Below are 27707 nucleotides of genomic sequence, written 5' to 3' on the forward strand. Positions count from 1 at the left end.
AGAGCCCAGGAATGCAGAGCAAATTCCCAGCGTGGAAAGCAGCTGGATTCCCTGTGTGTTCACAGTGCAGTCTCTCCTCTCTGTGTGTGTGTGTGTGTGTGTGTGTGTGTTCACAGTGCAGTCTCTCCTCTGTGTGTGTGTGTGTGTGTGTTCACAGTGTGTGTGTGTGTGTGTGTGTGTGTTCACAGTGCAGTCTCTCCTCTGTGTGTGTGTGTGTGTGTTCACAGTGCAGTCTCTCCTCTGTGTGTGTGTGTGTGTGTTCACAGTGCAGTCTCTCCTCTCTGTGTGTGTGTGTTCACAGTGCAGTCTCTCCCTGTGTGTGTGTGTGTGTGTGTGTGTGTGTGCACATTTTCCTCTGTCTGTGTGTGTGTGTGTGTTCACAGTGCAGTCTCTCCTCTGTGTGTGTGTGTGTGTGTTCACAGTGCAGTCTCTCCTCTGTGTGTGTGTGTGTGTGTGTTCACAGTGCAGTCTCTCCTCTGTGTGTGTGTGTGTGTGTGTGTTCACAGTGCAGTCTCTCCTCTGTGTGTGTGTGTGTGTGTGTGTTCACAGTGCAGTCTCTCCTCTGTGTGTGTGTGTGTGTTCACAGTGCAATGTCTTAAGTGTGTGTTGTGTGTGTGTGTTCACGCATGCAGTCTCTCCTCTGTGTGTGTGTGTGTTCACAGTGCAGTCTCTCTCTCTGTGTGTGTGTGTGTGTGTGTGTGTGTGTTCACAGTGCAGTCTCTCCCTGTGGTGTGTGTGTGTGTGTTCACAGTGTGTCTCACAGTGTGTGTGTGTGTGTGTGTCTCTGTGTGTGTGTGTGTGTGTGTCGCCTCACAGTGCAGTGTTGTGTTGTGTGTTTCACAGTGCAGTCTCTCCTCTGTGTGTGTGTGTGTGTGTGTTCACAGTGCAGTCTCTCCTCTGTGTGTGTGTGTGTGTGTGTGTGTTCACAGTGCAGTCTCTCCTCTGTGTGTGTGTGTGTGTGTGTGTGTTCACACAGTGCAGGAGACACTCACACTGTGTGTGTGTGTGGTGTGTGTTCACAGTGCAGTGTCTCCTCTGCTGTGTGTGTGTGTGTGTGTGTGCAGTCTCTCCTCTGTGTGTGTGTGTGTGTGTGTGTCAGAGCAGTCTCTCCTCTGACAGTCTCTGTTGGTGGGTGTGTGTGTCTGTGTGGTGTGTGGTGTGTCAGTGTGTTCACAGTGCAGTGGAGACACAAGTGTGTGTCACAGTGCAGTCTCCTCTCTGTGTGTGTGATGTGTGGGGGGGGGCAGTGTTGTCCAGTCTCTCCACTGTGGGTGTGTCCTTGTGTGTGTGTCGTCCAGGTGATCGACTGTGTGTGTGTGTGTGTGTGTGTGTTCACAGTGCAGTCTCTCTCTGTGTGTGTGTGTGTGTGTGTTCACAGTGCAGTCTCTCCTCTGTGTGTGTGTGTGTGTGTTCACAGTGCAGTGTGTGTGTGTGTGTTCACAGTGCAGTCTCTCCTCTGTGTGTGTGTGTGTGTGTTCACAGTGCAGTCTCTCCTCTGTGTGTGTGTGTGTGTGTCACAGTGTCTCTCCTCTGTGTGTGTGTGTGTCACAGTGCAGTCTCACACAGTGCGTGTGTGTGTGTGTCTCTGTGTGTGTGTGTGTGTGTTCACAGTGCAGTCTCTCCTCTGTGTGTGTGTGTGTGTGTGTGTGTTTGTGTGCAGTCTCTCCAGTGTCTGTGTGTGTGTGTGTGTGTGTGTGTGTGTGTGTGTGTGTGTGTGTTCACAGTGCAGTCTCTCCTCTGTGTGTGTGTGTGTGTGTGTTCACAGTGCAGTCTCTCCTCTGTGTGTGTGTGTGTGTGTGTGTGTGTGTGTGCACGTCCTCACGTGTCACGTCAGAAGGATGTTCACACAGTCCTCTCAGCTGTTGTGTGTTTGTGTGTGTTTGTGAGTCTCACGTGGGTGTGTGTGTGTTCACAGTGCAGTCTCTGTGTGTGTGTGTGTGTGTGTGTGTGTTCACAGTGCAGTCTCTCCTCTGTGTGTGTGTGTGTGTGTGTGTTCACAGTGCAGTCTCTCCTCTCTGTGTGTGTGTGTGTGTGTGTGTGTGTGTGTGTGTGTGTGTCACAGTGCAGTCTCTCCTCTGTGTGTGTGTGTGTGTGTGTTCACAGTGCAGTCTCTCCTCTGTGTGTGTGTGTGTGTGTGTGTGTGAGTGCAGTCTCTCCTCTGTGTGGTGTCACGTTCAGTGTGCATCTGTGTGTGTGTGTGTGTGTGTGTGTGTGTGTGTTCACAGTGTCAAGTGCTTCGTCTCTCTGTGTGTGGGTGTGTGGTGTGTTCACAGTGCAGTCCACTCGTGTGTGTGTGTGTGTATCACAGAGCAGTCTCTCTGTGTGTGTGTGTGCAGTGTGTGTGTGTTCACAGTGCAGTCTCTCCTCTGTGTGTGTGTGTGTGTGTGTGCAGTCTCTCCCTGTGTGTCCACTGTGTGTGTGTCACAGTGGTCAGAGAGGAGAGTGCAGTCTCACCTCTGTGTGTGTGTGTGTGTGTGTGTGTGTGTGTGTGTGTGTGTGTCACAGTGCGTCTGAGGAGACCACACACACACACGAGTTGTCACGTCAAGTCTCCTCTGTGTGTGTGTGTGTGTGTGTGTTCACAGTGCAGTCTCTCTCCTGTGTGTGTGTGTGTGTGTTCACAGTGCAGTCTCTCCTCTGTGTGTGTGTGTGTGTGTGTTCACAGTGCAGTCTCTCCTCTGTGTGTGTGTGTGTGTGTGTGTGTTCACAGTGCAGTCTCTCCTCTGTGTGTGTGTGTCTCCTCTGTGTGTGTGTGTGTGTGTGTGTGTGCAGTCTGTCCTGTGTGTGTGTGTGTGTGTGTGTTCACAGTGCAGTCTCTCCTGTGTGTGTGTGTGTGTGTGTGTGTGTGTTCACAGTGCAGTCTCTCCTCTGTGTGTGTGTGTGTGTGTGTGTTCACAGTGCAGTCTCTCCTCTGTGTGTGTGTGTGTGTGTGTGTGTTCACAGTGCAGTCTCTCCTCTGTGTGTGTGTGTGTGTGTGTGTGTGTGTTCACAGTGCAGTCTCTCCTCTGTGTGTGTGTGTGTGTGTGTGTGTGTTCCACTGTGCAGTGTGTGTCTGTGTTCACAGTGTCTCTCCTCTGTGTGTGTGTGTGTGTGTTCACAGTGCAACAGAACCCACGTGTGTGTTGTGAGGACACACACACAGTGCAGTCACGTCTCTGTGGTGACACACCACACACACAGTTCACACAAAAAGTGTCACGTCAGAGTGTGTTCAGTGTGTGTGTGTGTGTGTTCACAGTGCAGTCTCTCCTCTGTGTGTGTGTGTCCTGTGTTCACCGTGCAGTCTCTCCTCTGTGTGTGTGTGTGTGTGTGTGTCACAGTCCTCGGGCAGCGTCTCCTCTTACGAGTTCTCTGTGTGTGAAGTGTGCGTGTGTGTGTGGGTGTGTGTCAGTGTCTCTGTGTGTGTGCAGTCTCATCTGTGTGTGTGTGTGTGTCACAGTGCAGGTGCAGGTGTGTGTGTTGTGCAGTGCAGTCTCCCTCTGCGTGTGTGTGTGTGTGTGTTGCAGTCTCTCCCTCTGCTGTGTGTGTGTGTTCACAGTGCAGTCTCTCCTCTGTGTGTGTGTGTGTGTGCGCTGTTCGCTCTGTGTGTGTGTGTGTGTGCAGTGTGTCTCAGTGTCTCTCTCTGTGTGTGTACTCACAGTGTGTGTCCCCTCTCGGGTGTCTGTGTGACTCCTCGGGCAGCGTCTCCTCTTACGAGTTCTCGGTGTGTGTGTGTGTGTGTGCCCGAGGAGCTTCACAGTGTCTCCTCAGAGGAAGGTGCGTGAGTTCCTGGGGTCCCTGCTGCGCCCCTTCTCCATCGGGCCAGAGGAGGTGCAGGTCAGCGTGTTGCAGGTCAGCACCCAGCCCACCCCGGAGTTTGGCTTCTCTGCGCACAGTTCCGGTGAGTCCCTACAGGGGGCGCTGGCAGGCATGAGGCAGCTGCATGGAGACACCAACACGGGCGCGGCGCTGGGATGGGCGCGGGAGCGTGCGTTCGGTCCCGGGACGGGGGCCCGTGAGGGCGTGCCGCGGGTGCTCGTCTGGGTCACTGACGGCGTGTCTTCAGACTCTGTGCTCCAGCCAATGAGGGAGCTGCGAGAGGAGGGCGTGGCCGTGCTGATCGTCTCCACGGGACACGGGAACTACCCCGAGCTCTCGGCTGCAGCGTCGCCCCCCACAGACCGGCACCTTCACTTCGTGGACGTGGACGCCTTCGACGTGATCACCGAGGAGCTGAGAGGAGCCATCATCGGTGAGAGGAGACACACACACAGGGGCTCGCAGGGAACAGACAGCTGAGAGGCTGCAGAGTAACTGCACAGCGCTGCTGTTTATACAGCACAGTCTCACACACTGGAGAGGGGCTGGGGTCTGTCAGTGTGTGTGCTTCAGCCTGTCTGTATTGAGTGAGATGAGATCTGCAGTAAGGAGAGCTAGGGCAGAGCAATACTGCCATCGTGAGGTGGTTGGCTGTATTGACTGCTGCTTTAAAGAGACAGTTTTCAGTTGATGTGATTGAAGGGGTTCAGTAATCTCACATTATTATTAACGCTGATGGTTCAGGAAACCATCCCCACAGACACACATTTCCAGGAGCAGTCATGCAAGTAGCACTGCTGAAGTTACTGCACAAAATGTACAGAAATGTTTAGCGTTTATATTTCTTAAATGTAACAGAGCATGTGTATTGACAAACCGATCGGTGCTCTTCTCTCCTCCCAGATATAATCCGTGCTCAGCGCTTGTCCGCAGTGGAAGTGACCTCTCACAGCGCCCGGCTGCTCTGGCCCGCTCTGCTGTCCACTGGTTCTGGGTTCTATGTGCTGCGGTTCGGCCCGTCCCAGCTGGACCCGGCTCAGCACCGGAGCGTGACCCTGCCTGGCTCCGCCCACAGCGCTCCCCTGACTGGCCTGCGCCCCCAAACCAGCTACACAGCGACGCTGACCCCCGAGTCTAACCTGCAGTACACTGCACCCCTCACTGTGCACTTCAGCACCCTGCCAGGTGAGTCTGCACTGCCCTCTCTCTCACTGTGAGCCTCAGCACCCTGCCAGGTGAGTCTGCACTGCCCTCTCTCTCACTGTGAGCTTCAGCACCCTGCCAGGTGAGTCTGCACTGCCCTCTCTCTCACTGTGAGCTTCAGCACCCTGCCAGGTGAGTCTGCACTGCCCTCTCTCTCACTGTGTGCTTCAGCACCCTGCCAGGTGAGTCTGCACTGCCCTCTCTCTCACTGTGAGCCTCAGCACCCTGCCAGGTGAGTCTGCACTGCCCTCTCTCTCACTGTGTGCTTCAGCACCCTGCCAGGTGAGTCTGCACTGCCCTCTCTCTCACTGTGAGCTTCAGCACCCTGCCAGGTGAGTCTGCACTGCCCTCTCTCTCACTGTGAGCTTCAGCACCCTGCCAGGTGAGTCTGCACTGCCCTCTCTCACACTGTGAGCTTCAGCACCCTGCCAGGTGAGTCTGCACTGCCCTCTCTCTCACTGTGTGCTTCAGCACCCTGCCAGGTGAGTCTGCACTGCCCTCTCTCTCACTGTGAGCTTCAGCACCCTGCCAGGTGAGTCTGCACTGCCCTCTCTCTCACTGTGTGCTTCAGCACCCTGCCAGGTGAGTCTGCACTGCCCTCTCTCTCACTGTGAGCTTCAGCACCCTGCCAGGTGAGTCTGCACTGCCCTCTCTCTCACTGTGAGCTTCAGCACCCTGCCAGGTGAGTCTGCACTGCCCTCTCTCTCACTGTGAGCTTCAGCACCCTGCCAGGTGAGTCTGCACTGCCCTCTCTCTCACTCTGGTTGAGCACCCTCAGGCAGCTGCACTGCCCTCTCTCGAGTTCTGAAGGTCAGCACCCTGTTCCTGCACTGGGTCCCTGCTGCGCCCCTTCTCCATCGGGCCAGAGGAGGTGCAGGTCAGCGTGTTGCAGGTCAGCACCCAGCCCACCCCGGAGTTTGGCTTCTCTGCGCACAGTTCCGGTGAGTCCCTACAGGGGGCGCTGGCAGGCATGAGGCAGCTGCATGGAGACACCAACACGGGCTTCGGCGCTGGGATGGGAGTCTGAGCGGGCGTTCGGTCCCGGGACCCTGCCAGGGAGTCTGCACTGCCCTCTCTCTCTGACGGCGTGTCTTCAGACTCTGTGCTCCTGCCAATGAGTGAGCTGCGACCCTGGAGGGCGTGGCCGTGCTGATCGTCTCCACGGGACACGGGAACTACCCCGAGCTCTCGGCTGCAGCGTCGCCCCCCACAGACCGGCACCTTCACTTCGTGGACGTGGACGCCTTCGACGTGATCACCGAGGAGCTGAGAGGAGCCATCATCGGTGAGTCTGCACTGCACAGGGGCTCGCAGGCTTCAGACAGCTGAGAGGCTGCAGAGTAACTGCACAGCGCTGCTGTTTATACAGCACAGTCTCACTCACTGGAGAGCTTCAGCACCCTGTCAGGTGAGTGTGCACTGCCTGTCTCTCTCAGTGAGATGAGATCTGCAGTAAGGAGAGCTAGGGCAGAGCAATACTGCCATCGTGAGGTGGTTGGCTCTATTGACTGCTGCTTTAAAGAGACAGTTTTCAGTTGATGTGATTGAAGGGGCCCAGTAATCTCACATTATTATTAACGCTGATGGTTCAGGAAACCATCCCCACAGACACACATTTCCAGGAGCAGTCATGCAAGTAGCACTGCTGAAGTTACTGCACAAAATGTACAGAAATGTTTAGCGTTTATATTTCTTAAATGTAACAGAGCATGTGTATTGACAAACCGATCGGTGCTCTTCTCTCCTCCCAGATATAATCCGTGCTCAGCGCTTGTCCGCAGTGGAAGTGACCTCTCACAGCGCCCGGCTGCTCTGGCCCGCTCTGCTGTCCACTGGTTCTGGGTTCTATGTGCTGCTCTCACTGTGAGCCTCAGCCCCTGGCCAGGTGACCCTGCTCTGCCCTCTCTCTCACTGTGGCTTCAGCACCCTGCCAGGTGAGTCTGCACTGCCCCTCTCTCACTGTGAGCTTCAGCACCCTGCCAGGTGAGTCTGCACTGCCCTCTCTCTCACTGTGAGCTTCAGCACCCTGCCAGGTGAGTCTGCACTGCCCTCTCTCTCACTGTGAGCCTCAGCACCCTGCCAGGTGAGTCTGCACTGCCCTCTCTCTCACTGTGAGCTTCAGCACCCTGCCAGGTGAGTCTGCACTGCCCTCTCTCTCACTGTGAGCTTCAGCACCCTGCCAGGTGAGTCTGCACTGCCCTCTCTCTCACTGTGAGCTTCAGCACCCTGCCAGGTGAGTCTGCACTGCCCTCTCTCTCACTGTGAGCTTCAGCACCCTGCCAGGTGAGTCTGCACTGCCCTCTCTCTCACTGTGAGCTTCAGCACCCTGCCAGGTGAGTCTGCACTGCCCTCTCTCTCACTGTGAGCTTCAGCACCCTGCCAGGTGAGTCTGCACTGCCCTCTCTCTCACTGTGAGCTTCAGCACCCTGCCAGGTGAGTCTGCACTGCCCTCTCTCTCACTGTGAGCTTCAGCACCCTGCCAGGTGAGTCTGCACTGCCCTCTCTCTCACTGTGAGCTTCAGCACCCTGCCAGGTGAGTCTGCACTGCCCTCTCTCTCACTGTGAGCTTCAGCACCCTGCCAGGTGAGTCTGCACTGCCCTCTCTCTCACTGTGAGCTTCAGCACCCTGCCAGGTGAGTCTGCACTGCCCTCTCTCTCACTGTGAGCTTCAGCACCCTGCCAGGTGAGTCTGCACTGCCCTCTCTCTCACTGTGAGCTTCAGCACCCTGCCAGGTGAGTCTGCACTGCCCTCTCTCTCACTGTGAGCTTCAGCACCCTGCCAGGTGAGTCTGCACTGCCCTCTCTCTCACTGTGAGCTTCAGCACCCTGCCAGGTGAGTCTGCACTGCCCTCTCTCTCACTGTGAGCTTCAGCACCCTGCCAGGTGAGTCTGCACTGCCCTCTCTCTCACTGTGAGCTCAGCACCCTCAGCACCCTCAGCACCCTGCCAGGTGAGTCTGCACTGCCCTCTCTCTCACTGTGAGCTTCAGCACCCTGCCAGGTGAGTCTGCACTGCCCTCTCTCTCACTGTGAGCTTCAGCACCCTGCCAGGTGAGTCTGCACTGCCCTCTCTCTCACTGTGAGCTTCAGCACCCTGCCAGGTGAGTCTGCACTGCCCTCTCTCTCACTGTGCGCTTCAGCACCCTGCCAGGTGAGTCTGCACTGCCCTCTCTCTCACTGTGAGCTTCAGCACCCTGCCAGGTGAGTCTGCACTGCCCTCTCTCTCACTGTGAGCTTCAGCACCCTGCCAGGTGAGTCTGCACTGCCCTCTCTCTCACTGTGAGCTTCAGCACCCTGCCAGGTGAGTCTGCACTGCCCTCTCTCTCACAGCTTCAGCACCCTGCCAGGTGAGTCTGCACTGCCCTCTCTCTCACTGTGAGCTTCAGCACCCTGCCAGGTGAGTCTGCACTGCCCTCTCTCTCACTGTGAGCCTCAGCACCCTGCCAGGTGAGTCTGCACTGCCCTCTCTCTCACTGTGAGCTTCAGCACCCTGCCAGGTGAGTCTGCACTGCCCTCTCTCTCACTGTGAGCTTCAGCACCCTGCCAGGTGAGTCTGCACTGCCCTCTCTCTCACTGTGAGCTTCAGCACCCTGCCAGGTGAGTCTGCACTGCCCTCTCTCTCACTGTGAGCTTCAGCACCCTGCCAGGTGAGTCTGCACTGCCCTCTCTCTCACTGTGAGCTTCAGCACCCTGCCAGGTGAGTCTGCACTGCCCTCTCTCTCACTGTGAGCTTCAGCACCCTGCCAGGTGAGTCTGCACTGCCCTCTCTCTCACTGTGAGCTTCAGCACCCTGCCAGGTGAGTCTGCACTGCCCTCTCTCTCACTGTGAGCTTCAGCACCCTGCCAGGTGAGTCTGCACTGCCCTCTCTCTCACTGTGAGCTTCAGCACCCTGCCAGGTGAGTCTGCACTGCCCTCTCTCTCACTGTGACTGCCCTCTCTCTCACTGTGAGCTTCAGCACCCTGCCAGGTGAGTCTGCACTGCCCTCTCTCTCACTGTGAGCTTCAGCACCCTGCCAGGTGAGTCTGCACTGCCCTCTCTCTCACTGTGAGCTTCAGCACCCTGCCAGGTGAGTCTGCACTGCCCTCTCTCTCACTGTGAGCTTCAGCACCCTGCCAGGTGAGTCTGCACTGCCCTCTCTCTCACTGTGAGCTTCAGCACCCTGCCAGGTGAGTCTGCACTGCCCTCTCTCTCACTGTGCTTCAGCTTCAGCACCCTCAGCACCCTGCCAGGTGAGTCTGCACTGCCCTCTCTCTCACTGTGAGCTTCAGCACCCTGCCAGGTGAGTCTGCACTGCCCTCTCTCTCACTGTGAGCTTCAGCACCCTGCCAGGTGAGTCTGCACTGCCCTCTCTCTCACTGTGAGCTTCAGCACCCTGCCAGGTGAGTCTGCACTGCCCTCTCTCTCACTGTGAGCTTCAGCACCCTGCCAGGTGAGTCTGCACTGCCCTCTCTCTCACTGTGAGCTTCAGCACCCTGCCAGGTGAGTCTGCACTGCCCTCTCTCTCACTGTGAGCTTCAGCACCCTGCCAGGTGAGTCTGCACTGCCCTCTCTCTCACTGTGAGCTTCAGCACCCTGCCAGGTGAGTCTGCACTGCCCTCTCTCTCACTGTGAGCTTCAGCACCCTGCCAGGTGAGTCTGCACTGCCCTCTCTCTCACTGTGAGCTTCAGCACCCTGCCAGGTGAGTCTGCACTGCCCTCTCTCTCACTGTGAGCTTCAGCACCCTGCCAGGTGAGTCTGCACTGCCCTCTCTCTCACTGTGAGCTTCAGCACCCTGCCAGGTGAGTCTGCACTGCCCTCTCTCTCACTGTGAGCTTCAGCACCCTGCCAGGTGAGTCTGCACTGCCCTCTCTCTCACTGTGAGCTTCAGCACCCTGCCAGGTGAGTCTGCACTGCCCTCTCTCTCACTGTGAGCTTCAGCACCCTGCCAGGTGAGTCTGCACTGCCCTCTCTCTCACTGTGAGCTTCAGCACCCTGCCAGGTGAGTCTGCACTGCCCTCTCTCTCACTGTGAGCTTCAGCACCCTGCCAGGTGAGTCTGCACTGCCCTCTCTCACACTGTGAGCCTCAGCACCCTGCCAGGTGAGTCTGCACTGCCCTCTCTCTCACTGTGAGCTTCAGCACCCTGCCAGGTGAGTCTGCACTGCCCTCTCTCTCTCCCTCTTTGTTGAGGTGTGTGATGTTTTGCTCAATCAATTGGCAGCACATCTATTTTAGCAAACAATAAGCAAGACCAGAGAGTTCCGCTTACAGAAGTTCATGCTTCACGCTGTCCCTGTTCTGTCTCCTCTCCCCCTCAGAGGAGCCCCTCAGCCCGGCTCGAATCCTGATCTCAGACTCCTGCCCCACCAGCGTGCGAGTGAGCTGGGGTCCAGTGCTGCCCGACTTGGTGGATGAGTTCCAGGTTCTGTTCGGCCCGCTGCCCAGTGGAGAGGCCCGCTCCATCACGGTGAGCCGGAACCAGAACTCCACACTGCTGCAGAACCTGCAGCCCAACACCACCTACCTGGTTACAGTGACTGCGCAGTACCGCTCAGGCAGGCAGAGGGCGCTGTCAGCCAAGGCCTGCACTCTGGAGGGTGAGCAGCACAGAGACACACACAGGCAGACAGAGACACACTCCCTCCTAGTCTGTCTCTGTTACAATGACCAGCACAGAGACACACACAGGCAGACAGAGACACTGAACTAGGACAGTCTCTCTCTCAGCTAACTAAACTAGGCAGATATATTCATGTAATAAACCATTAAACACTGTGAGTTCAATAATCTGAGCTTGTTCCCTGTACACTGGGGCTAATGAAGCTCATAGTAAACCTGGACTGGGTGATGCTGCTGTGCAATAGGAGTCTGACTCCCATGGTATTGATAATATTGATCTGTTGTGTCTCCCAGCAGCCACCCTGCCACAGGGCAATGCTTCCTGACAGGACAGAATATCACAAGGAGAGAGAGAAGGGGAGAGGGGCAACCCAGGACATGACCCTGAAGACACAGAGACAAGGACCAGGGGAACACTAACCTCCCAGAGACTGTATACTCCTTTCCAGCTATCCTGAACTGGGATTCAAACCAGCAGCCTTTCTCTAACCACTGAGCTATTCAAACCCACTGCCTTCCACGCTGCAGCAGAGCACTTTCTCTAACCACTGAGCTCCTCAAACCCACTGCCTTCCACACTGCAGCCCAGCACTTTCTCTAACCACTGAGCCACTCAAACCCACTGCCTTCCACACTGCAGCCCAGGGAGCGGGGTCCCGCTCAACACTCTATATTAATACAGCTTTCTTTCCTCTAACCACTGAGCTCCTCAAATCCTACAGCAGGAGCTCCTCAAACCCACTGCTTCCACGGAGCCCAGCGGGGTCCCGCTCAACACTCTGTATTAATACAGCAATCCTGCAGGAGGGAGCGGGGTCCCGCTCAACACTCTGTATTAATACAGCAATCCTGCAGGAGGGAGCGGGGTCCCGCTCAACACTCTGTATTAATACAGCAATCCTGCAGGAGGGAGCGGGGTCCCGCTCAACACTCTGTATTAATACAGCAATCCTGCAGGAGGGAGCGGGGTCCCGCTCAACACTCTGTATTAATACAGCAATCCTGCAGGAGGGAGCGGGGTCCCGCTCAACACTCTGTATTAATACAGCAATCCTGCAGGAGGGAGCGGGTCCCACTCAACACTCTGTATTAATACAGCAATCCTGCAGGAGGGAGCGGGTCCCACTCAACACTCTGTATTAATACAGCAATCCTGCAGGAGGGAGCGGGGTCCCGCTCAACACTCTGTATTAATACAGCAATCCTGCAGGAGGGAGCGGGGTCCCGCTCAACACTCTGTATTAATACAGCAATCCTGCAGGAGGGAGCGGGTCCCGCTCAACACTCTGTATTAATACAGCAATCCTGCAGGAGGGAGCGGGGTCCCGCTCAACACTCTGTATTAATACAGCAATCCTGCAGGAGGGAGCGGGGTCCCGCTCAACACTCTGTATTAATACAGCAATCCTGCAGGAGGGAGCGGGGTCCCGCTCAACACTCTGTATTAATACAGCAATCCTGCAGGAGGGAGCGGGTCCCGCTCAACACTCTGTATTAATACAGCATTGCTGCTCCGGGCTCTTCTTGTCTTCTAAAGCAGAACTTTAAAGGAGAGAAATGACTCCTCCCCAATCTCACCAGCCTGAAAAGACCCACAAGCAAACTCTTCATATTACAAGCTGATAGATGAATATACAAATACATACTTTACTAATTCTCTCAAAGAAAGCTATTTATTTTTTGCTGTAAAATGAATATATATCTTCACTTTAATAAAGAGTCAGTGTGAGCTGGTCCTCTTCTCTGGCTTGTTTTGAACCTGTTTTAATCTCTCATGAAGCTCTGAAGACGGAGCATGTTGGGTTTAAAGAGACTGCAGAGACAAAATCACTGAATACAAGCCCTGCACTGTCTGAGTGGAACCGTGTGCACGTAACCCCTGGTAACCCAGCCCTGCGCTGTCCGAGTGGAGCCGTGTGCACGTGGTAACCCAGCCCTGCGCTGTCCGAGTGGAGCCGTGTGCACGTAACCCCTGGTAACCCAGCCCTGCGCTGTCCGAGTGGAGCCGTGTGCACGTAACCCCTGGTAACCCAGCCCTGCGCTGTCCGAGTGGAGCCGTGTGCACGTAACCCCTGGTAACCCACGAGTGGAGCCGTGTGCACGTAACCCCTGGTAACAGCCGTGTATACCAGTAAGTACAATCTCTCTTCTATACCCAGACACTGTATTCCAAACATACAAGCATTGTGGCCCCATCATTTCTGAGGTGACATTTACAAAATGGTAATATAAAGTAAAGGCTTTGCAGTCTCTGACTGTCTCTGCAGATCAGCATGAGAAGCCAGTACATCAGGACAGGTTGACAGTCTGGGTTTAAGCAGCTTGTCTCAGGAGCCTCCAGCAGCACGCTCTCCTCTTGTCAGTCTCAACAGCCACCTTGCACCCAGCAATGACCCCTAAGTACTGAACCCTCTGAATGTGGAAATACTAAAACCAACTGCCAAGAAAGCGCTGAGGATCCTGAGCAAAGCTCTTGTCATGCTTCAAGTGTCTTGCTATTGCTTTCAGTGATCCTGGCTGCTCAGCCCCAGAGCCTCAGGGCTGTCTGACTTGCACAGCTTTGCGAGTCCCCTCCAGCCCGTGCAGCTGCTCCCCCTCACTGCCAGGGGGCGCTGTGGCTCCGGTCCTGGGAGGCTGCCAGCAGCTCCTACCTGTAGTGCTGCAGGGCCGGCTGGTCGAGGCTGCCCCTCAGGAGCTCGTTGTTCTTGCGAGCTTCGTAATGAAACTGCGGCCCCTTCATAGCGTACCTGTGAACCAGAGGGGGCAGCACTGAGACAGGAGCACTGCACTGAAGAGAATCAGAGGGGACACTGAGACAGGAGCACTGCACTGAAGAGAATCAGAGGGGACACTGAGACAGGAACACTGCACTGAAGAGAATCAGGGGGGACACTGAGCCAGGAACACTGCACTGAAGAGAATCAGAGGGGACAGCACTGAGACAGGAGCACTGCACTGAAGAGAATCAGAGGGGACACTGAGCCAGGAACACTGCACTGAAGAGAATCAGAGGGGACACTGAGACAGGAGCACTGCACTGAAGAGAATCAGAGGGGACACTGAGACAGGAGCACTGCACTGAAGAGAATCAGGGGGGACACTGAGACAGGAGCACTGCACTGAAGAGAATCAGAGGGGACACTGAGCCAGGAACACTGCACTGAAGAGAATCAGGGGGGACACTGAGCCAGGAGCACTGCACTGAAGAGAATCAGAGGGGACACTGAGCCAGGAACACTGCACTGAAGAGAATCAGAGGGGACACTGAGCCAGGAGCACTGCACTGAAGAGAATCAGAGGGGACACTGAGACAGGAACACTGCACTGAAGAGAATCAGAGGGGACACTGAGACAGGAGCACTGCACTGAAGAGAATCAGAGGGGACACTGAGACAGGAACACTGCACTGAAGAGAATCAGAGGGGACACTGAGCCAGGAGCACTGCACTGAAGAGAATCAGAGGGGACACTGAGACAGGAACACTGCACTGAAGAGAATCAGGGGGGACACTGAGCCAGGAGCACTGCACTGGAGAGAATCAGAGGGGACACTGAGACAGGAGCACTGCACTGAAGAGAATCAGAGAGGACAGCACTGAGACAGGAGCACTGCACTGAAGAGAATCATCTCTGAGCCCACTCGTCCTCTCCTGTCTCTGTGTGAGGTTGTGTGTGTGGTGCTGCATTGCCTGTGCTGTATGGACGATGCTGTGTGTAATGAAGCTCACACTCTCTCTCTCACCACTGCTCTCTGAGCCCACTCGTCCTCTCCTGTCTCTGTGTGAGGTTGTGTGTGTGGTGCTGCATTGCCTGTGCTGTATGGACGATGCTGTGTGTAATGAAGCTCACACTCTCTCTCTCACCACTGCTCTCTGGGCCCCCTCGTCCTCTCCTGTCTCTGTGTGAGGTTGTGTGTGTGGTGCTGCATTGCCTGTGCTGTATGGACGATGCTGTGTGTAATGAAGCTCACACTCTCTCTCTCACCACTGCTCTCTGGGCCCCCTCGTCCTCTCCTGTCTCTGTGTGAGGTTGTGTGTGTGGTGCTGCATTGCCTGTGCTGTATGGACGATGCTGTGTGTAATGAAGCTCACGCTCTCTCTCTCACCACTGCTCTCTGGGCCCCCTCGTCCTCTCCTGTCTCTGTGTGAGGTTGTGTGTGTGGTGCTGCATTGCCTGTGCTGTATGGACGATGCTGTGTGTAATGAAGCTCACACTCTCTCTCTCACCACTGCTCTCTGGGCCCCCTCGTCCTCTCCTGTCTCTGTGTGAGGTTGAGTGTGTGGTGCTGCATTGCCTGTGCTGTATGGACGATGCTGTGTGTAATGAAGCTCACACTCTCTCTCTCACCACTGCTCTCTGGGCCCCCTGGTCCTCTCCAGCCCCTGCTGTCTCTTCAGCTGCAGTAGCAGGTCCTCCTCCACAAGGAGGCGCTCTAGCCAGAGGCGGGACAGCTCCTGCTGATACGGGGACTGCTCCAGCAGCGAGTGATGCACTTCCTGCTGAGACATGGACCACAGGAACCTGAGGAGAGGGGAGGAGAGAGGATTGGAGAGGACAGAAGGGTCGCAGTGCTGAGTAAGACACAACCAAACCCATTAGAAACATCTTTCAGCCTAGTGACCCATTCCAGAGACACACACAGAAGCACTGTGTATGTGATCAGTGTAGTGTGTATATATACAGTGATCAGTGCAGTGTGTGTATATACAGTATTCAGTGAACTGTGTATATATATATATATACATACAGTATTCACTGCAGTGTGTGCATACACAGTATTCAGTGCAGTGTGTTCCCCTACCTCTCTCCCAGCTCCAGTGCTCCCGGTGCAGTGTGCAGGGCAGGGGGAGCCAGGCTGTAGGGGCTCCATGGCTGCCAGTCCCCCCAGCAAGAGGGTCTCCTGGGGGGGCGGGCCTGGCGGAGCTGGGTCTCCAGGCGGGCCGAGGGGAATGGGAGTGCGTGTGGTGACAGTGCTTCCTCTTGGGCTGGGGTGACAGCGAGCGCGCTCTGGGATCTTGGGGGTCCCCCCTGCAACTGCGGGGAGGGGGTGCCCTGGACCGGGGCCTCCGCATCCTGACCGGGGGGTCAGGGGGCAGCAGGGGGCGTACCCCGATAACATGGGGGGAGCCCAGAGAGAAGGGCAGGTCCAGCAGGGAGCCCCAGGACAGGCTGGGGTAGAGTCTGCTGGCGAGCTCATTGCCCAGCCTGCCTGCTGGGGACACAGCCCTGTCTGCCCCTGCCCCCCCCCCCCTGGCTCTGCATCCCTGGGTACTGGGGGGCTCCCAGCGGGCTGTCAACCAGGTGCTCTGGGTTCAAGAACCAATCCATTTGGGCATGCTCCCTGCTGGCGGCCCGGTCCTGAGTGCCGGTTGTCACGTCGGAGCCCCCAGCCCCCTCTGTCCTCGAACCCAGGTCCAGACCGGAAGCCAAGCTGCGCACCTGCATCTTCAGCACACTCAGGGTGCGCTCCAGCTCGTCGATGTCAGGACTCCCCCTGCTGACTGGAGGCTGCGCCGCCCAGCTCGTCGATGTCAGGACTCCCCCTGCTGACTGGAGGCTGCGCCGCGCCTGCGAAGGCAAGGGGAGCAGTGTGTTCAGAGAGTGCTGCTGCTTCACAGTAACAATGAGAAGAATTCTCCCTTTACAGACAGACAGCATTTCATACATTCAGTGACTAACACTTCCACTGCAAGTCCTTCTCAAAGTCTTCACTGTCACACAGTATATGAAACAGAACGGTATGGGGTGGGTGCATTACCGTCCCATGGGGGACGATCGGGGGGGCTGCCCAGGCTGTCCCGAGGGGCGCAGGCTGACAGGTGACGAGTGGTGCTGGTTCTCTGAGAGCTGCTCAGGCAGCCGTTCATCTTCACCCTGCATTGGACAGACAGCAGGGTTAGAGACGCCCTCTCGCCATGCTGCACCCAGTCCTGGCTCCTCATCATTTCAACACTAGACTTCATTGAGGGGGTTCAGAGCAGCAGGGCTAGTGTGAGCGTGGCTGACTCTGTACATAACGGCATAATACTGCCCTTGCAATGTGACACAGCAACACGTTTCTCTCGAGTTCAAATAAACACAGGGGAGCCTCGAAAAACCTCAGCATCACAAACATTGCATTAACAAACACCAGTGTGTCAAATCCAGAAGCTACAGAATAATAGCAAACACACAACATTAACAGAACTAAAGCAAACACACGGTCTTTACACCGAGCACCGGGGGAGCCGCCGCGCCGTGTTGCTATAGCGACGGGTCCTGGCACCAGGTTAGCTCAGCAGCGGCGTCTGATGCCGCCGCTCCCGTAGCGCCCTGAAGCAGCTCTCTCTCTCTATTATGCTTCGCTGTGTTTATCCTATGAAGGCACGGTGTAGGGTATCAAAGAGTTTTACCCGATGCTGATTTTGTGTCCACGGAGGACCAACTCTCCGACCGACCTGCTCCCAGCCATGTCTCGCCCGGCTGTGCCACCGCCAAGCTGCCACCTGCTTCCTTAGCAACGCGAGGCCAGGTTGCCAGGGCGGCGGAGAACTAGACGACATTCAAACAACTTTGAAGCCGGAACCGCCTGTCCGGGGGGGGGGGGGTGTGACCCGTCACCCTCACCTGCTGGAACAGTTTAACGTGGGGGTCGGAATACAGATTTGTGTTGCATTTCTTCCTGGCAGCCCAAGTCGAATAGCCCAGTCCTGCCCAGTTAGCAGCCCCCTCGATCCAGACTGTGCAGCTGGAATTAGTCGCGTTTATGTGAGCTGAAGCAGCGCTCGCCGGGGCTCCGTGTGCATTACTAATACACACCACTAGAGGGGCTCCGTGTGCATTACTAATACACACCACTAGAGGGGCTCCGTGTGCATTACTAATAGCACCACTAGAGGGGCTCCGTGTGCATTACTAATACACACCACTAGAGGGGCTCCGTGTGCATTACTAATACGCACCACTAGAGGGGCTCCGTGTGCATTACTAATACGCACCACTAGAGGGGCTCCGTGTGCATTACTAATACACACCACTAGAGGGGCTCCGTGTGCATTACTAATACACACCACTAGAGGGGCTCCGTGTGCATTACTAATACACACCACTAGAGGGGCTCCGTGTGCATTACTAATACACACCACTAGAGGGGCTCCGTGTGCATTACTAATACACACCACTAGAGGGGCTCCGTGTGCATTACTAATACACACCACTAGAGGGGCTGCACAGTGCGCTACTCAACAGCCAGGGCACCTACTCCCAGTGTAACAGCCAGGGCACCTCCTCCCAGTGCAACAGCCAGGGCACCTCCTCCCAGTGTAACAGCCAGGGCACCTCCTCCCAGTGTAACGCACAGTATCAGCACAGCCTGCCTGTAAATTATCCGAGCATTACTGACACCACATTGAAAACAGACAGTCCCACGCGTTATTACTGCGTGCGTTAAATTCTGGGGTATGGTAGGAGTGTTTGTCCCTCAGTCCTTGCCGTAGCTCAGATTTATCCAATCAGTTTGCATCCTTGGAAGAAGGTAGGTGCGGCTTAGTCAATGACACGCCAACAAAGCTGCGAATCAGATGAGAGCCGATAGCGCTGCAGCCAATCAAGGAGCGGTATCCGCTGGGCCGGCCCGCCTGTTGGAGCTCGCACATGCGCAGCGGCCCCTCGGCACTCGTGTCTGTGTGCCCGGTTCCGAGTCGCCTCTTCGATTCATGATATAATATCCGAACTCTGACCCACTGAAGCATGTCGTGGCTGTTTGGCTTGAATAAAGGGCAGGCGAGCCCCCCGCCGGATCTGCCCCTGCCCCCGCCGCCGGTCGGGGGGTCTGGCGGTGCCGGGGAAGGGGGGGATAAACCCAAGGACAAGTGGAGCAACTTCGACCCCACGGGGCTGGAGCGAGCGGCCAAGGCGGCTCGGGACCTCGACCAGTCACGTAAGCGTTTAAACACCATCATCATCCTCATCGTCATACTAATAATCATCACCTCATCCTCATGAACACACACAGTGACTAGAACAAGCCCCAGCGCTGCTGCGAGCCTGCATGCACGTCTTCTGATAACTCACAGCGTGCACAGGCCGCTACACTCGGTGATCGATCAATCGATCAATGAAGGACTGTAATTAAATAGCGTCTCTGCATTCAGCGTGGTCTGCTGGGGCAGTGAGTCCTAGCCATGCCGCTCTGCTTTCTCGTGCAGTGTACTTCAGGTCTCCCTGTTGCTGTGCGCTGTGTGGCTCTGCAGTGCAGTGTTGTGTTTGTGTGGCTGTACGCTGTGCAATGTTGTGTTTGTGTGGCTGTGTGTCTGTGCAGTGCCGTGTTGTTTGTGTGGCTGTGCGCTGTGAAGTTTTGTGTTTGTGTGTCTGTGCAGTGTTGTGTTTGTGTGGCTGTACGCTGTGCAGTGTTGTGTTTGTGTGGCTGTGCAGTTTTGTGTTTGTGTGGCTGTCCAGTTTTGTGTTTGTGTTGCACTGTGTTACTGTACTGAGGTGTTTGTCTGCCTCACTGTCACCCCCTGCAGGCCATGCCAAGGAAGCGCTGGATCTGGCCCGCATGCACGAGCAAACTCTGCAGATTGAGCAGCAGGGCAAGATGAAGGTGAGTGTGTGTGTGTGATTGACAGACTCACTGACTCACTCACTGACTGACGCCTCGGTCTCTTTGCTCTCCAGGAGTACGAGGCAGCGCTGGAGCAGCTGAAAGGAGAGCAGATCCGAATCCAGGGCGAGGAGAGACGGAAAACACTGGGGGAGGAAACCAAGCAGCACCAAGCGGTGAGGAGGGGGGGGAGAGAGATGGAGAGGAGGTGGGGGAGATGGAGCTGGAGGGAGGGAGGGAGGTGGAGGGTCTTCATTTCCTGTGTTGTTGAAGTGTTCACTCGTCAGTTTGTTCAGTGCTGCTGTGTGTCCTGTGGCTGCACTGAGAGCCTCTCATTGTAGCTGCTGTCCTCTTTCTCTCCACCAGAGGGCGCAGTACCAGGACAAGCTGGCTCGGCAGCGCTATGAAGACCAGCTCCGGCAGCAGGTGAGACTGGGAGAGGGACCAGGGCAGCGCAACACGCCCCCCTGCTGGCTTTCAGGGCTCGCTTTATATTGTTTCGTATTGTTTCCGTAGCAACTGCTGAACGATGAGAATCTTCGGAAACAGGAAGAGTCCGTCCAGAAACAGGAAGCCATGCGGAAAGGTACAGGAAGTTTCAAGCCTGTCTGATTCAGCTGCTGGTCACTCAGTGAGTGTGTGTGCGTGGCTCTTGAGTCATCTGAAACCCAGTTAGTGCTGGGTACGTTATCGCTGCTCATTTCAGTTCAGTAAGTGATCAGGCTGAAGACGCTCTCGATGCTCTGTCCATATCGCTCAGTGCTTGTGTTTCCATAGCGACGATCCAGCATGAGATGGAGCTGAGGCACAAGAACGAGATGCTGCGGATCGAGGCCGAGTCGAAAGCGAAGGCGAAGGTGGAGCGCGAGAACGCTGACATCATCCGCGAGCAGATCAGACTGAAGGCAGCCGAACACAGGCAGACCGTGCTGGAGTCCATCCGGTGAGGGGCACTGAGTGAGAGGGAGAGAGGGAGAGTCAGTGTGAGAGGGAGAGAGGGAGTGTCAGTGTGAGAGGGAGAGTGTGAGAGGGAGAGAGTGTGAGAGGGAGAGTGAGGGAGAGAGGGAGTGTCAGTGTGAGAGGGAGAGTGTGAGAGGGAGAGAGGGAGTGTCAGTGTGAGAGGGAGAGTGTGTGTGAGAGGGAGTGTGTGAGAGGGAGAGAGGGAGTGTCAGTGTGAGAGGGAGAGTGTGAGAGGGAGAGTGTGTGAGAGGGAGTGTCAGTGTGAGAGGGAGAGTGTGAGAGGGAGAGAGGGAGTGTGAGTGAGAGGGAGAGTGTGTGAGAGGGAGAGTGTGAGAGGGAGAGAGGGAGTGTCAGTGTGAGAGGGAGAGTGTGTGAGAGGGAGAGAGGGAGTGTGAGTGTGAGAGGGAGAGTGTGAGAGGGAGAGAGGGAGTGTCAGTGTGAGAGGGAGTGTGTGTGAGAGGGAGAGAGGGAGTGTCAGTGTGAGAGGGAGAGAGGGAGTGTCAGTGTGAGAGGGAGAGTGTGTGAGAGGGAGAGAGGGAGTGTCAGTGTGAGTGTGTGAGAGGGAGTGTGTGAGAGGGAGAGAGGGAGTGTCAGTGTGAGAGGGAGTGTGTGTGTGAGAGGGAGTGTCAGTGTGAGAGGGAGTCTGTGTGTGTGTGAGAGGGAGTCTGAGAGAGGGAAAGTGAGTGTTTGATTTCGAGTGGAAGAGGGTGTGCTGAGTAATGTTTGAACAGAAAGTAAAACAGGAATACAGACTTTGCCCCATTATTCAGTATTGTGTTGATTTGAAGCCCTCCCTCTCTGTGTGTGTTCCTCAGGACAGCAGGCACTGTGTTCGGAGAAGGATTTAGAGCCTTCGTTTCTGACTGGGATAAAGTCACAGCCACGGTGAGACTAAATGGCAGTGCTTTACTGCTCTGTACTGTAACTCACTCTGCCAGCAGGCAAGAGGGCAGCACTACTGTGAATCAAATTTGCTGTTTGGCTTGGCTGAGAGTGGCTTCATGATTGTTATACTGTACAGGACTGATGCCCTCCCCTCTCCCCCCAGGTCGCGGGGCTCACCCTGCTGGCAGTGGGGGTGTACTCTGCCCGCAATGCCACGGCGGTGGCGGGGCGCTATATCGAGGCACGGCTCGGGAAACCCTCGCTGGTGCGCGAGACCTCCAGGATCACCGTGGGGGAGGCCATCAAACACCCCATCAAGGTGAGGGGCTGGGGGCAGAGAGACATGAAATCACGGACAAGAAGACGACACGATTCAGAGACATGAAATCACGGATAAGAAGACGACACATTTCAGAGTTCCACTCCTCAGTGTTCAGAGTGTCCTGCGTTGCCTGTGCCTTCGTCTCTTCCAGGCTCTACATTGGAAGCTGTCATTTAAAGAAGTTCACTTATCTAATGCAAGCTGAGCTCTCCCGGAGTTCTTCTTTCATCTCTGTTTCTGTCTCTGTCTCTCATAGATGGGCCGGCGCCTCGCCAGCAAGCCTCAGGACGCCCTGGAAGGAGTGGTGCTGAATGTGAGTACAGCTTCACACAGCACTGTATAATACAGCACGCTTCACACAGCACTGTATAATACAGCACGCTTCACACAGCACTGTATAATACAGCACGCTCCACACAGCACTGTTTAATACAGCACGCTTCACACAGCACTGTATAATACAGCACGCTTCACACAGCACTGTATAATACAGCATGCTTCACACAGCACTGTATAATACAGCACGCTTCACACAGCACTGTTTAATACAGCACGCTTCACACAGCACTGTATAATACAGCACGCTTCACACAGCACTGTATAATACAGCACGCTCCACACAGCACTGTTTAACACAGCACGCTCCATACAGCACTGTTTAATACAGCATGCTCCACACAGCTCTAAGGGAATGGCACGCAGTCTCTTCTTGTACTGGGAGAGGGACTCGTCGCTCCGCCCTGTAAGAAGTGAAGATCTCATCTGCTTCCACGCCTGCACTCCTTTCCCATATTGCTTTGCAGCCCATGCTGGAGGAGCGGGTGCGAGACATCGCTATAGCGACGCGGAACACTCAGCAGAACCGCGGGCTATACCGGAACATTCTGATGTACGGACCTCCGGGGACCGGCAAGACCCTGTTTGCAAAGGTGGGTCTCATAGAGACACAATTGAACACTTGCAGTGTAACACGCCTGGGGCACATTTACAAACTCTTTCTCTCGTTCTCTCAGAAACTGGCAATGCACTCTGGGATGGACTACGCCATCATGACTGGTGGAGACGTCGCCCCCATGGGGAGAGACGGCGTCACTGCGATGCACAAAGTGTTCGACTGGGCCAGCAGCAGCAGAAGAGGGTAAATAGAGTCCTGACTGCTCCTAACAGACTAGCCATTACAGAGTCCTGACTGCTCCCAACAGACTAGCCATTACAGACACTGCTCCCAACAGACTAGCCATTACAGAGTCCTGACTGCTCCTAACAGACTAGCCATTACAGAGTCCTGACTGCTCCCAACAGACTAGCCATTACAGAGTCCTGACTGCTCCTAACAGACTAGCCATTACAGCACTGACTGCTCCTAACAGACTAGCCATTACAGAGTCCTGACTGCTCCTAACAGACTAGCCATTACAGCACTGACTGCTCCTAACAGACTAGCCATTACAGAGTCCTGACTGCTCCTAACAGACTAGCCATTACAGCACTGACTGCTCCTAACAGACTAGCCATTACAGCACTGACTGCTCCTAACAGACTAGCCATTACAGCACTGACTGCTCCTAACAGACTAGCCATTACAGCACTGACTGCTCCTAACAGACTAGCCATTACAGCCTGACTGCTCCTAACAGACTGACTAGCCATTACAGCACTGACTGCTCCTAACAGACTAGCCATTACAGAGCACTGACTGCTCCTAACAGACTAGCCATTACAGCACTGACTGCTCCTAACAGACTAGCCATTACAGAGTCCTGACTGCTCCTAACAGACTAGCCATTACAGCACTGACTGCTCCTAACAGACTAGCCATTACAGCACTGACTGCTCCTAACAGACTAGCCATTACAGCACTGACTGCTCCTAACAGACTAGCCATTACAGCACTGACTGCTCCTAACAGACTAGCCATTACAGAGTCCTGACTGCTCCTAACAGACTAGCCATTACAGCACTGACTGCTCCTAACAGACTAGCCATTACAGAGTCCTGACTGCTCCTAACAGACTAGCCATTACAGCACTGACTGCTCCTAACAGACTAGCCATTACAGCACTGACTGCTCCTAACAGACTAGCCATTACAGCACTGACTGCTCCTAACAGACTAGCCATTACACTGACTGCTCCTAACAGACTAGCCATTACAGCACTGACTGCTCCTAACAGACTAGCCATTACAGAGCACTGACTGCTCCTAACAGACTAGCCATTACAGCACTGACTGCTCCTAACAGACTAGCCACTGACTGCTCCTAACAGACTAGCCATTACAGCACTGACTGCTCCTAACAGACTAGCCATTACAGCACTGACTGCTCCTAACAGACTAGCCATTACAGAGTCCTGACTGCTCCTAACAGACTAGCCATTACAGCACTGACTGCTCCTAACAGACTAGCCATTACAGTCCTGACTGCTCCTAACAGACTAGCCATTCCTAACAGCACTGACTGCTCCTAACAGACTAGCCATTACAGCACTGACTGCTCCTAACAGACTACTAGCCACTGCTTACAGACTAGCACTGACTGCTCCTAACAGACTAGCCATTACAGCACTGACTGCTCCTAACAGACTAGCCATTACACAGTCCTGACTGCTCCTAACAGACTAGCCATTACAGCACTGACTGCTCCTAACAGACTAGCCATTACAGTCCTGACTGCTCCTAACAGACTAGCCATTACAGCACTGACTGCTCCTAACAGACTAGCCATTACAGAGTCCTGACTGCTCCTAACAGACTAGCCATTACAGCACTGACTGCTCCTAACAGACTAGCCATTACAGAGTCCTGACTGCTCCTAACAGACTAGCCATTACAGCACTGACTGCTCCTAACAGACTAGCCATTACAGAGTCCTGACTGCTCCTAACAGACTAGCCATACACAGCACTGACTGCTCCTAACAGACTAGCCATTACAGAGTCCTGACTGCTCCTAACAGACTAGCCATTACAGCACTGACTGCTCCTAACAGACTAGCCATTACAGCACTGACTGCTCCTAACAGACTAGCCATTACAGAGTCCTGACTGCTCCTAACAGACTAGCCATTACAGCACTGACTGCTCCTAACAGACTAGCCATTACAGCACTGACTGCTCCTAACAGACTAGCCATTACAGAGTCCTGACTGCTCCTAACAGACTAGCCATTACAGCACTGACTGCTCCTAACAGACTAGCCATTACAGCACTGACTGCTCCTAACAGACTAGCCATTACAGCACTGACTGCTCCTAACAGACTAGCCATTACAGCACTGACTGCTCCTAACAGACTAGCCATTACAGAGCACTGACTGCTCCTAACAGACTAGCCATTACAGCACTGACTGCTCCTAACAGACTAGCCATTACAGCACTGACTGCTCCTAACAGACTAGCCATTACAGAGTCCTGACTGCTCCTAACACTGACTAACAGAGCCATTACAGAGTCCTGACTGCTCCTAACAGACTAGCCATTACAGCACTGACTGCTCCTAACAGACTAGCCATTACAGAGTCCTGACTGTTCCTAACAGACTAGCCATTACAGAGTCCTGACTGCTCCTAACAGACTAGCCATTACAGAGTCCTGACTGCTCCTAACAGACTAGCCATTACAGCACTGACTGCTCCTAACAGACTAGCCATTACAGAGCCCTGACTGCTCCTAACAGACTAGCCATTACAGAGTCCTGACTGCTCCTAACAGACTAGCCATTACAGCACTGACTGCTCCTAACAGACTAGCCATTACAGCACTGACTGCTCCTAACAGACTAGCCATTACAGCACTGACTGCTCCTAACAGACTAGCCATTACAGTCCTGACTGCTCCTAACAGACTAGCCATTACAGACTGACTGCTCCTAACAGACTAGCCATTACAGCACTGACTGCTCCTAACAGACTAGCCATTACAGAGTCCTGACTGCTCCTAACAGACTAGCCATTACAGCACTGACTGCTCCTAACAGACTAGCCATTACAGCACTGACTGCTCCTAACAGACTAGCCATTACAGAGTCCTGACTGCTCCTAACAGACTAGCCATTAGCACTGACTGCTCCTAACAGACTAGTCCTAACAGACTAGCACTGACTGCTCCTAACAGACTAGCCATTACAGAGTCCTGACTGCTCCTAACAGACTAGCCGTTACAGACTGACTGCTCCTAACAGACTAGCCATTACAGAGTCCTGACTGCTCCTAACAGACTAGCCATTACAGACACTGACTGCTCCTAACAGACTAGCCATTACAGCACTGACTGCTCCTAACAGACTAGCCATTACAGAGTCCTGACTGCTCCTAACAGACTAGCCATTACAGCACTGACTGCTCCTAACAGACTAGCCATTACACAGTCCTGACTGCTCCTAACAGACTAGCCATTACAGCACTGACTGCTCCTAACAGACTAGCCATTACAGCACTGACTCCTAACAGACTAGCCATTACAGAGCCCTGACTGCTCCTAACAGACTAGCCATTACAGAGTCCTGACTGCTCCTAACAGACTAGCCATTACTGACTGCTCCTAACAGAGCACTGACTGCTCCTAACAGACTAGCCATTACAGAGTCCTGACTGCTCCTAACAGACTAGCCATTACAGCACTGACTGCTCCTAACAGACTAGCCATTACAGAGTCCTGACTGCTCCTAACAGACTAGCCATTACAGTCCTGACTGCTCCTAACAGACTAGCCTACAGCCTGACTGCTCCTAACAGACTAGCCATTACAGAGTCCTGACTGCTCCTAACAGACTAGCCATTACAGAGTCCTGACTGCTCCTAACAGACTAGCCATTACAGCACTGACTGCTCCTAACAGACTAGCCATTACAGAGCACTGACTGCTCCTAACAGACTAGCCTAACAGACTAGCCATTACAGCACTGACTGCTCCTAACAGACTAGCCATTACAGCACTGACTGCTTAACAGACTACTGACTGCTCCTAACAGACTAGCCATTACAGAGTCCTGACTGCTCCTAACAGACTAGCCATTACAGCACTGACTGCTCCTAACAGACTAGCCATTACAGCTCCTAACAGACTAGCCATTACAGCACTGACTGCTCCTAACAGACTAGCCATTACAGCACTGACTGCTCCTAACAGACTAGCCATTACAGCACTGACTGCTCCTAACAGACTAGCCATTACAGAGTCCTGACTGCTCCTAACAGACTAGCCATTACAGAGTCCTGACTGCTCCTAACAGACTAGCCATTACAGAGTCCTGACTGCTCCTAACAGACTAGCCATTACAGCACTGACTGCTCCTAACAGACTAGCCATTACAGCACTGACTGCTCCTAACAGACTAGCCATTACAGAGTCCTGACTGCTCCTAACAGACTAGCCATTACACAGCTGACTAACAGACTAGCCATTACAGCACTGACTGCTCCTAACAGACTAGCCATTACAGAGTCCTGACTGCTCCTAACAGACTAGCCATTACAGCACTGACTGCTCCTAACAGACTAGCCATTACAGAGTCCTGACTGCTCCTAACAGACTAGCCATTACAGCACTGACTGCTCCTAACAGACTAGCCATTACAGCACTGACTGCTCCTAACAGACTAGCCATTACAGAGTCCTGACTGCTCCTAACAGACTAGCCATTACAGAGTCCTGACTGCTCCTAACAGACTAGCCATTACAGCACTGACTGCTCCTAACAGACTAGCCATTACAGAGTCCTGACTGCTCCTAACAGACTAGCCATTACAGCACTGACTGCTCCTAACAGACTAGCCATTACAGAGCACTGACTGCTCCTAACAGACTAGCCATTACAGCCATTACACTGACTGCTCCTAACAGACTAGCCATTACACTGACTGCACTGACTGCTCCTAACAGACTAGCCATTACAGAGTCCTGACTGCTCCTAACAGACTAGCCATTACAGCACTGACTGCTCCTAACAGACTAGCCATTACAGAGTCCTGACTGCTCCTAACAGACTAGCCATTACAGCACTGACTGCTCCTAACAGACTAGCCATTACAGCACTGACTGCTCCTAACAGACTAGCCATTACAGCACTGACTGCTCCTAACAGACTAGCCATTACAGAGTCCTGACTGCTCCTAACAGACTAGCCATTACAGCACTGACTGCTCCTAACAGACTAGCCATTACAGCACTGACTGCTCCTAACAGACTAGCCATTACAGCACTGACTGCTCCTAACAGACTAGCCATTACAGCACTGACTGCTCCTAACAGACTAGCCATTACAGAGTCCTGACTGCTCCTAACAGACTAGCCATTACAGCACTGACTGCTCCTAACAGACTAGCCATTACAGCCTGACTGCTCCTAACAGACTAGCCATTACA

At 54.3% G+C, this 27707-nt stretch overlaps 3 protein-coding genes across 6 annotated transcripts; 2 read left to right on the top strand and 1 right to left on the bottom strand.

Annotated features, from left to right (window-relative positions):
• Positions 1–1838: 1838 nt before the first annotated feature.
• On the top strand, positions 1839–11157 carry vwa1 (von Willebrand factor A domain containing 1). Its single transcript, XM_041274086.1, has 6 exons — positions 1839–1868; positions 3641–3703; positions 3754–4231; positions 4702–4983; positions 10300–10578; positions 10895–11157. Exons 1-6 carry the CDS (start codon positions 1839–1841, stop codon positions 10924–10926), a joined length of 1164 nt encoding a protein of 387 aa, XP_041130020.1. The 3' UTR covers positions 10927–11157.
• A 1372-nt stretch (positions 11158–12529) lies between these two features.
• Positions 12530–22518, top strand: atad3 (ATPase family AAA domain containing 3). Of its 2 annotated transcripts, none has more exons than XM_041273662.1 (11): positions 12530–12675; positions 19105–19181; positions 19256–19357; positions 19548–19607; positions 19698–19767; positions 19959–20124; positions 20957–21026; positions 21190–21345; positions 21605–21661; positions 22152–22277; positions 22362–22518. In XM_041273662.1, exons 2-11 carry the CDS (start codon positions 19137–19139, stop codon positions 22488–22490), a joined length of 981 nt encoding a protein of 326 aa, XP_041129596.1. In that variant the 5' UTR covers positions 12530–12675; positions 19105–19136; the 3' UTR covers positions 22491–22518. The 2 variants fall into 2 exon arrangements, with proteins under 2 accessions (XP_041129596.1, XP_041129595.1); XM_041273661.1 differs by lacking the exon at positions 12530–12675 and adding an exon at positions 18036–18518.
• LOC121328700 (basic proline-rich protein-like) lies at positions 12734–17995 on the bottom strand. 3 transcript variants are annotated; one of them, XM_041273663.1, is made up of 6 exons: positions 17918–17995; positions 16993–17836; positions 16359–16474; positions 15402–16168; positions 14948–15121; positions 12734–13347 (listed from the first exon to the last, which is right to left on the bottom strand). In XM_041273663.1, exons 4-6 carry the CDS (start codon positions 15795–15797, stop codon positions 13105–13107), a joined length of 813 nt encoding a protein of 270 aa, XP_041129597.1. In that variant the 5' UTR covers positions 15798–16168; positions 16359–16474; positions 16993–17836; positions 17918–17995; the 3' UTR covers positions 12734–13104. The 3 variants fall into 3 exon arrangements, with proteins under 3 accessions (XP_041129597.1, XP_041129598.1, XP_041129599.1); XM_041273664.1 differs by lacking the exon at positions 17918–17995 and having other exon boundaries at positions 16040–16168; positions 16993–17416; XM_041273665.1 differs by lacking the exons at positions 15402–16168; positions 16359–16474; positions 17918–17995 and having other exon boundaries at positions 16993–17416.
• Positions 22519–27707: the final 5189 nt, after the last annotated feature.

The sequence above is a fragment of the Polyodon spathula genome, chromosome 16 (genome assembly GCF_017654505.1).
Source record: "Polyodon spathula isolate WHYD16114869_AA chromosome 16, ASM1765450v1, whole genome shotgun sequence".
Classification (NCBI taxonomy): Eukaryota; Metazoa; Chordata; class Actinopteri; order Acipenseriformes; family Polyodontidae; genus Polyodon; species Polyodon spathula.

What these genes read in the sequence shown, in the direction of transcription:
- LOC121328700 (XM_041273663.1), bottom strand. Translation starts at nt 15,797, where the DNA reads ATGAGCTCGCCAGCAGACTCTACCCCAGCCTGTCCTGGGGCTCCCTGC. An exon ending in GCACTGGAGCTGGGAGAGAG is followed by an intron (nt 15,122 to 15,401) that starts GTAGGGGAACAC and finishes CCCTCTCCTCAG; the next exon opens with GTTCCTGTGGTCCATGTCTC. An exon ending in AGGGGGCCCAGAGAGCAGTG is followed by an intron (nt 13,348 to 14,947) that starts GTGAGAGAGAGA and finishes TCTGGTTCACAG; the next exon opens with GTACGCTATGAAGGGGCCGC.
- atad3 (XM_041273661.1), top strand. Translation starts at nt 18,329, where the DNA reads ATGTCGTGGCTGTTTGGCTTGAATAAAGGGCAGGCGAGCCCCCCGCCG. An exon ending in TCGGGACCTCGACCAGTCAC is followed by an intron (nt 18,519 to 19,104) that starts GTAAGCGTTTAA and finishes CACCCCCTGCAG; the next exon opens with GCCATGCCAAGGAAGCGCTG. An exon ending in GGGATAAAGTCACAGCCACG is followed by an intron (nt 21,027 to 21,189) that starts GTGAGACTAAAT and finishes CTCTCCCCCCAG; the next exon opens with GTCGCGGGGCTCACCCTGCT.
- vwa1 (XM_041274086.1), top strand. Translation starts at nt 1,839, where the DNA reads ATGTTCACACAGTCCTCTCAGCTGTTGTGT. An exon ending in GCTGAGAGGAGCCATCATCG is followed by an intron (nt 4,232 to 4,701) that starts GTGAGAGGAGAC and finishes CTCTCCTCCCAG; the next exon opens with ATATAATCCGTGCTCAGCGC. An exon ending in CAAGGCCTGCACTCTGGAGG is followed by an intron (nt 10,579 to 10,894) that starts GTGAGCAGCACA and finishes TGTGTCTCCCAG; the next exon opens with CAGCCACCCTGCCACAGGGC.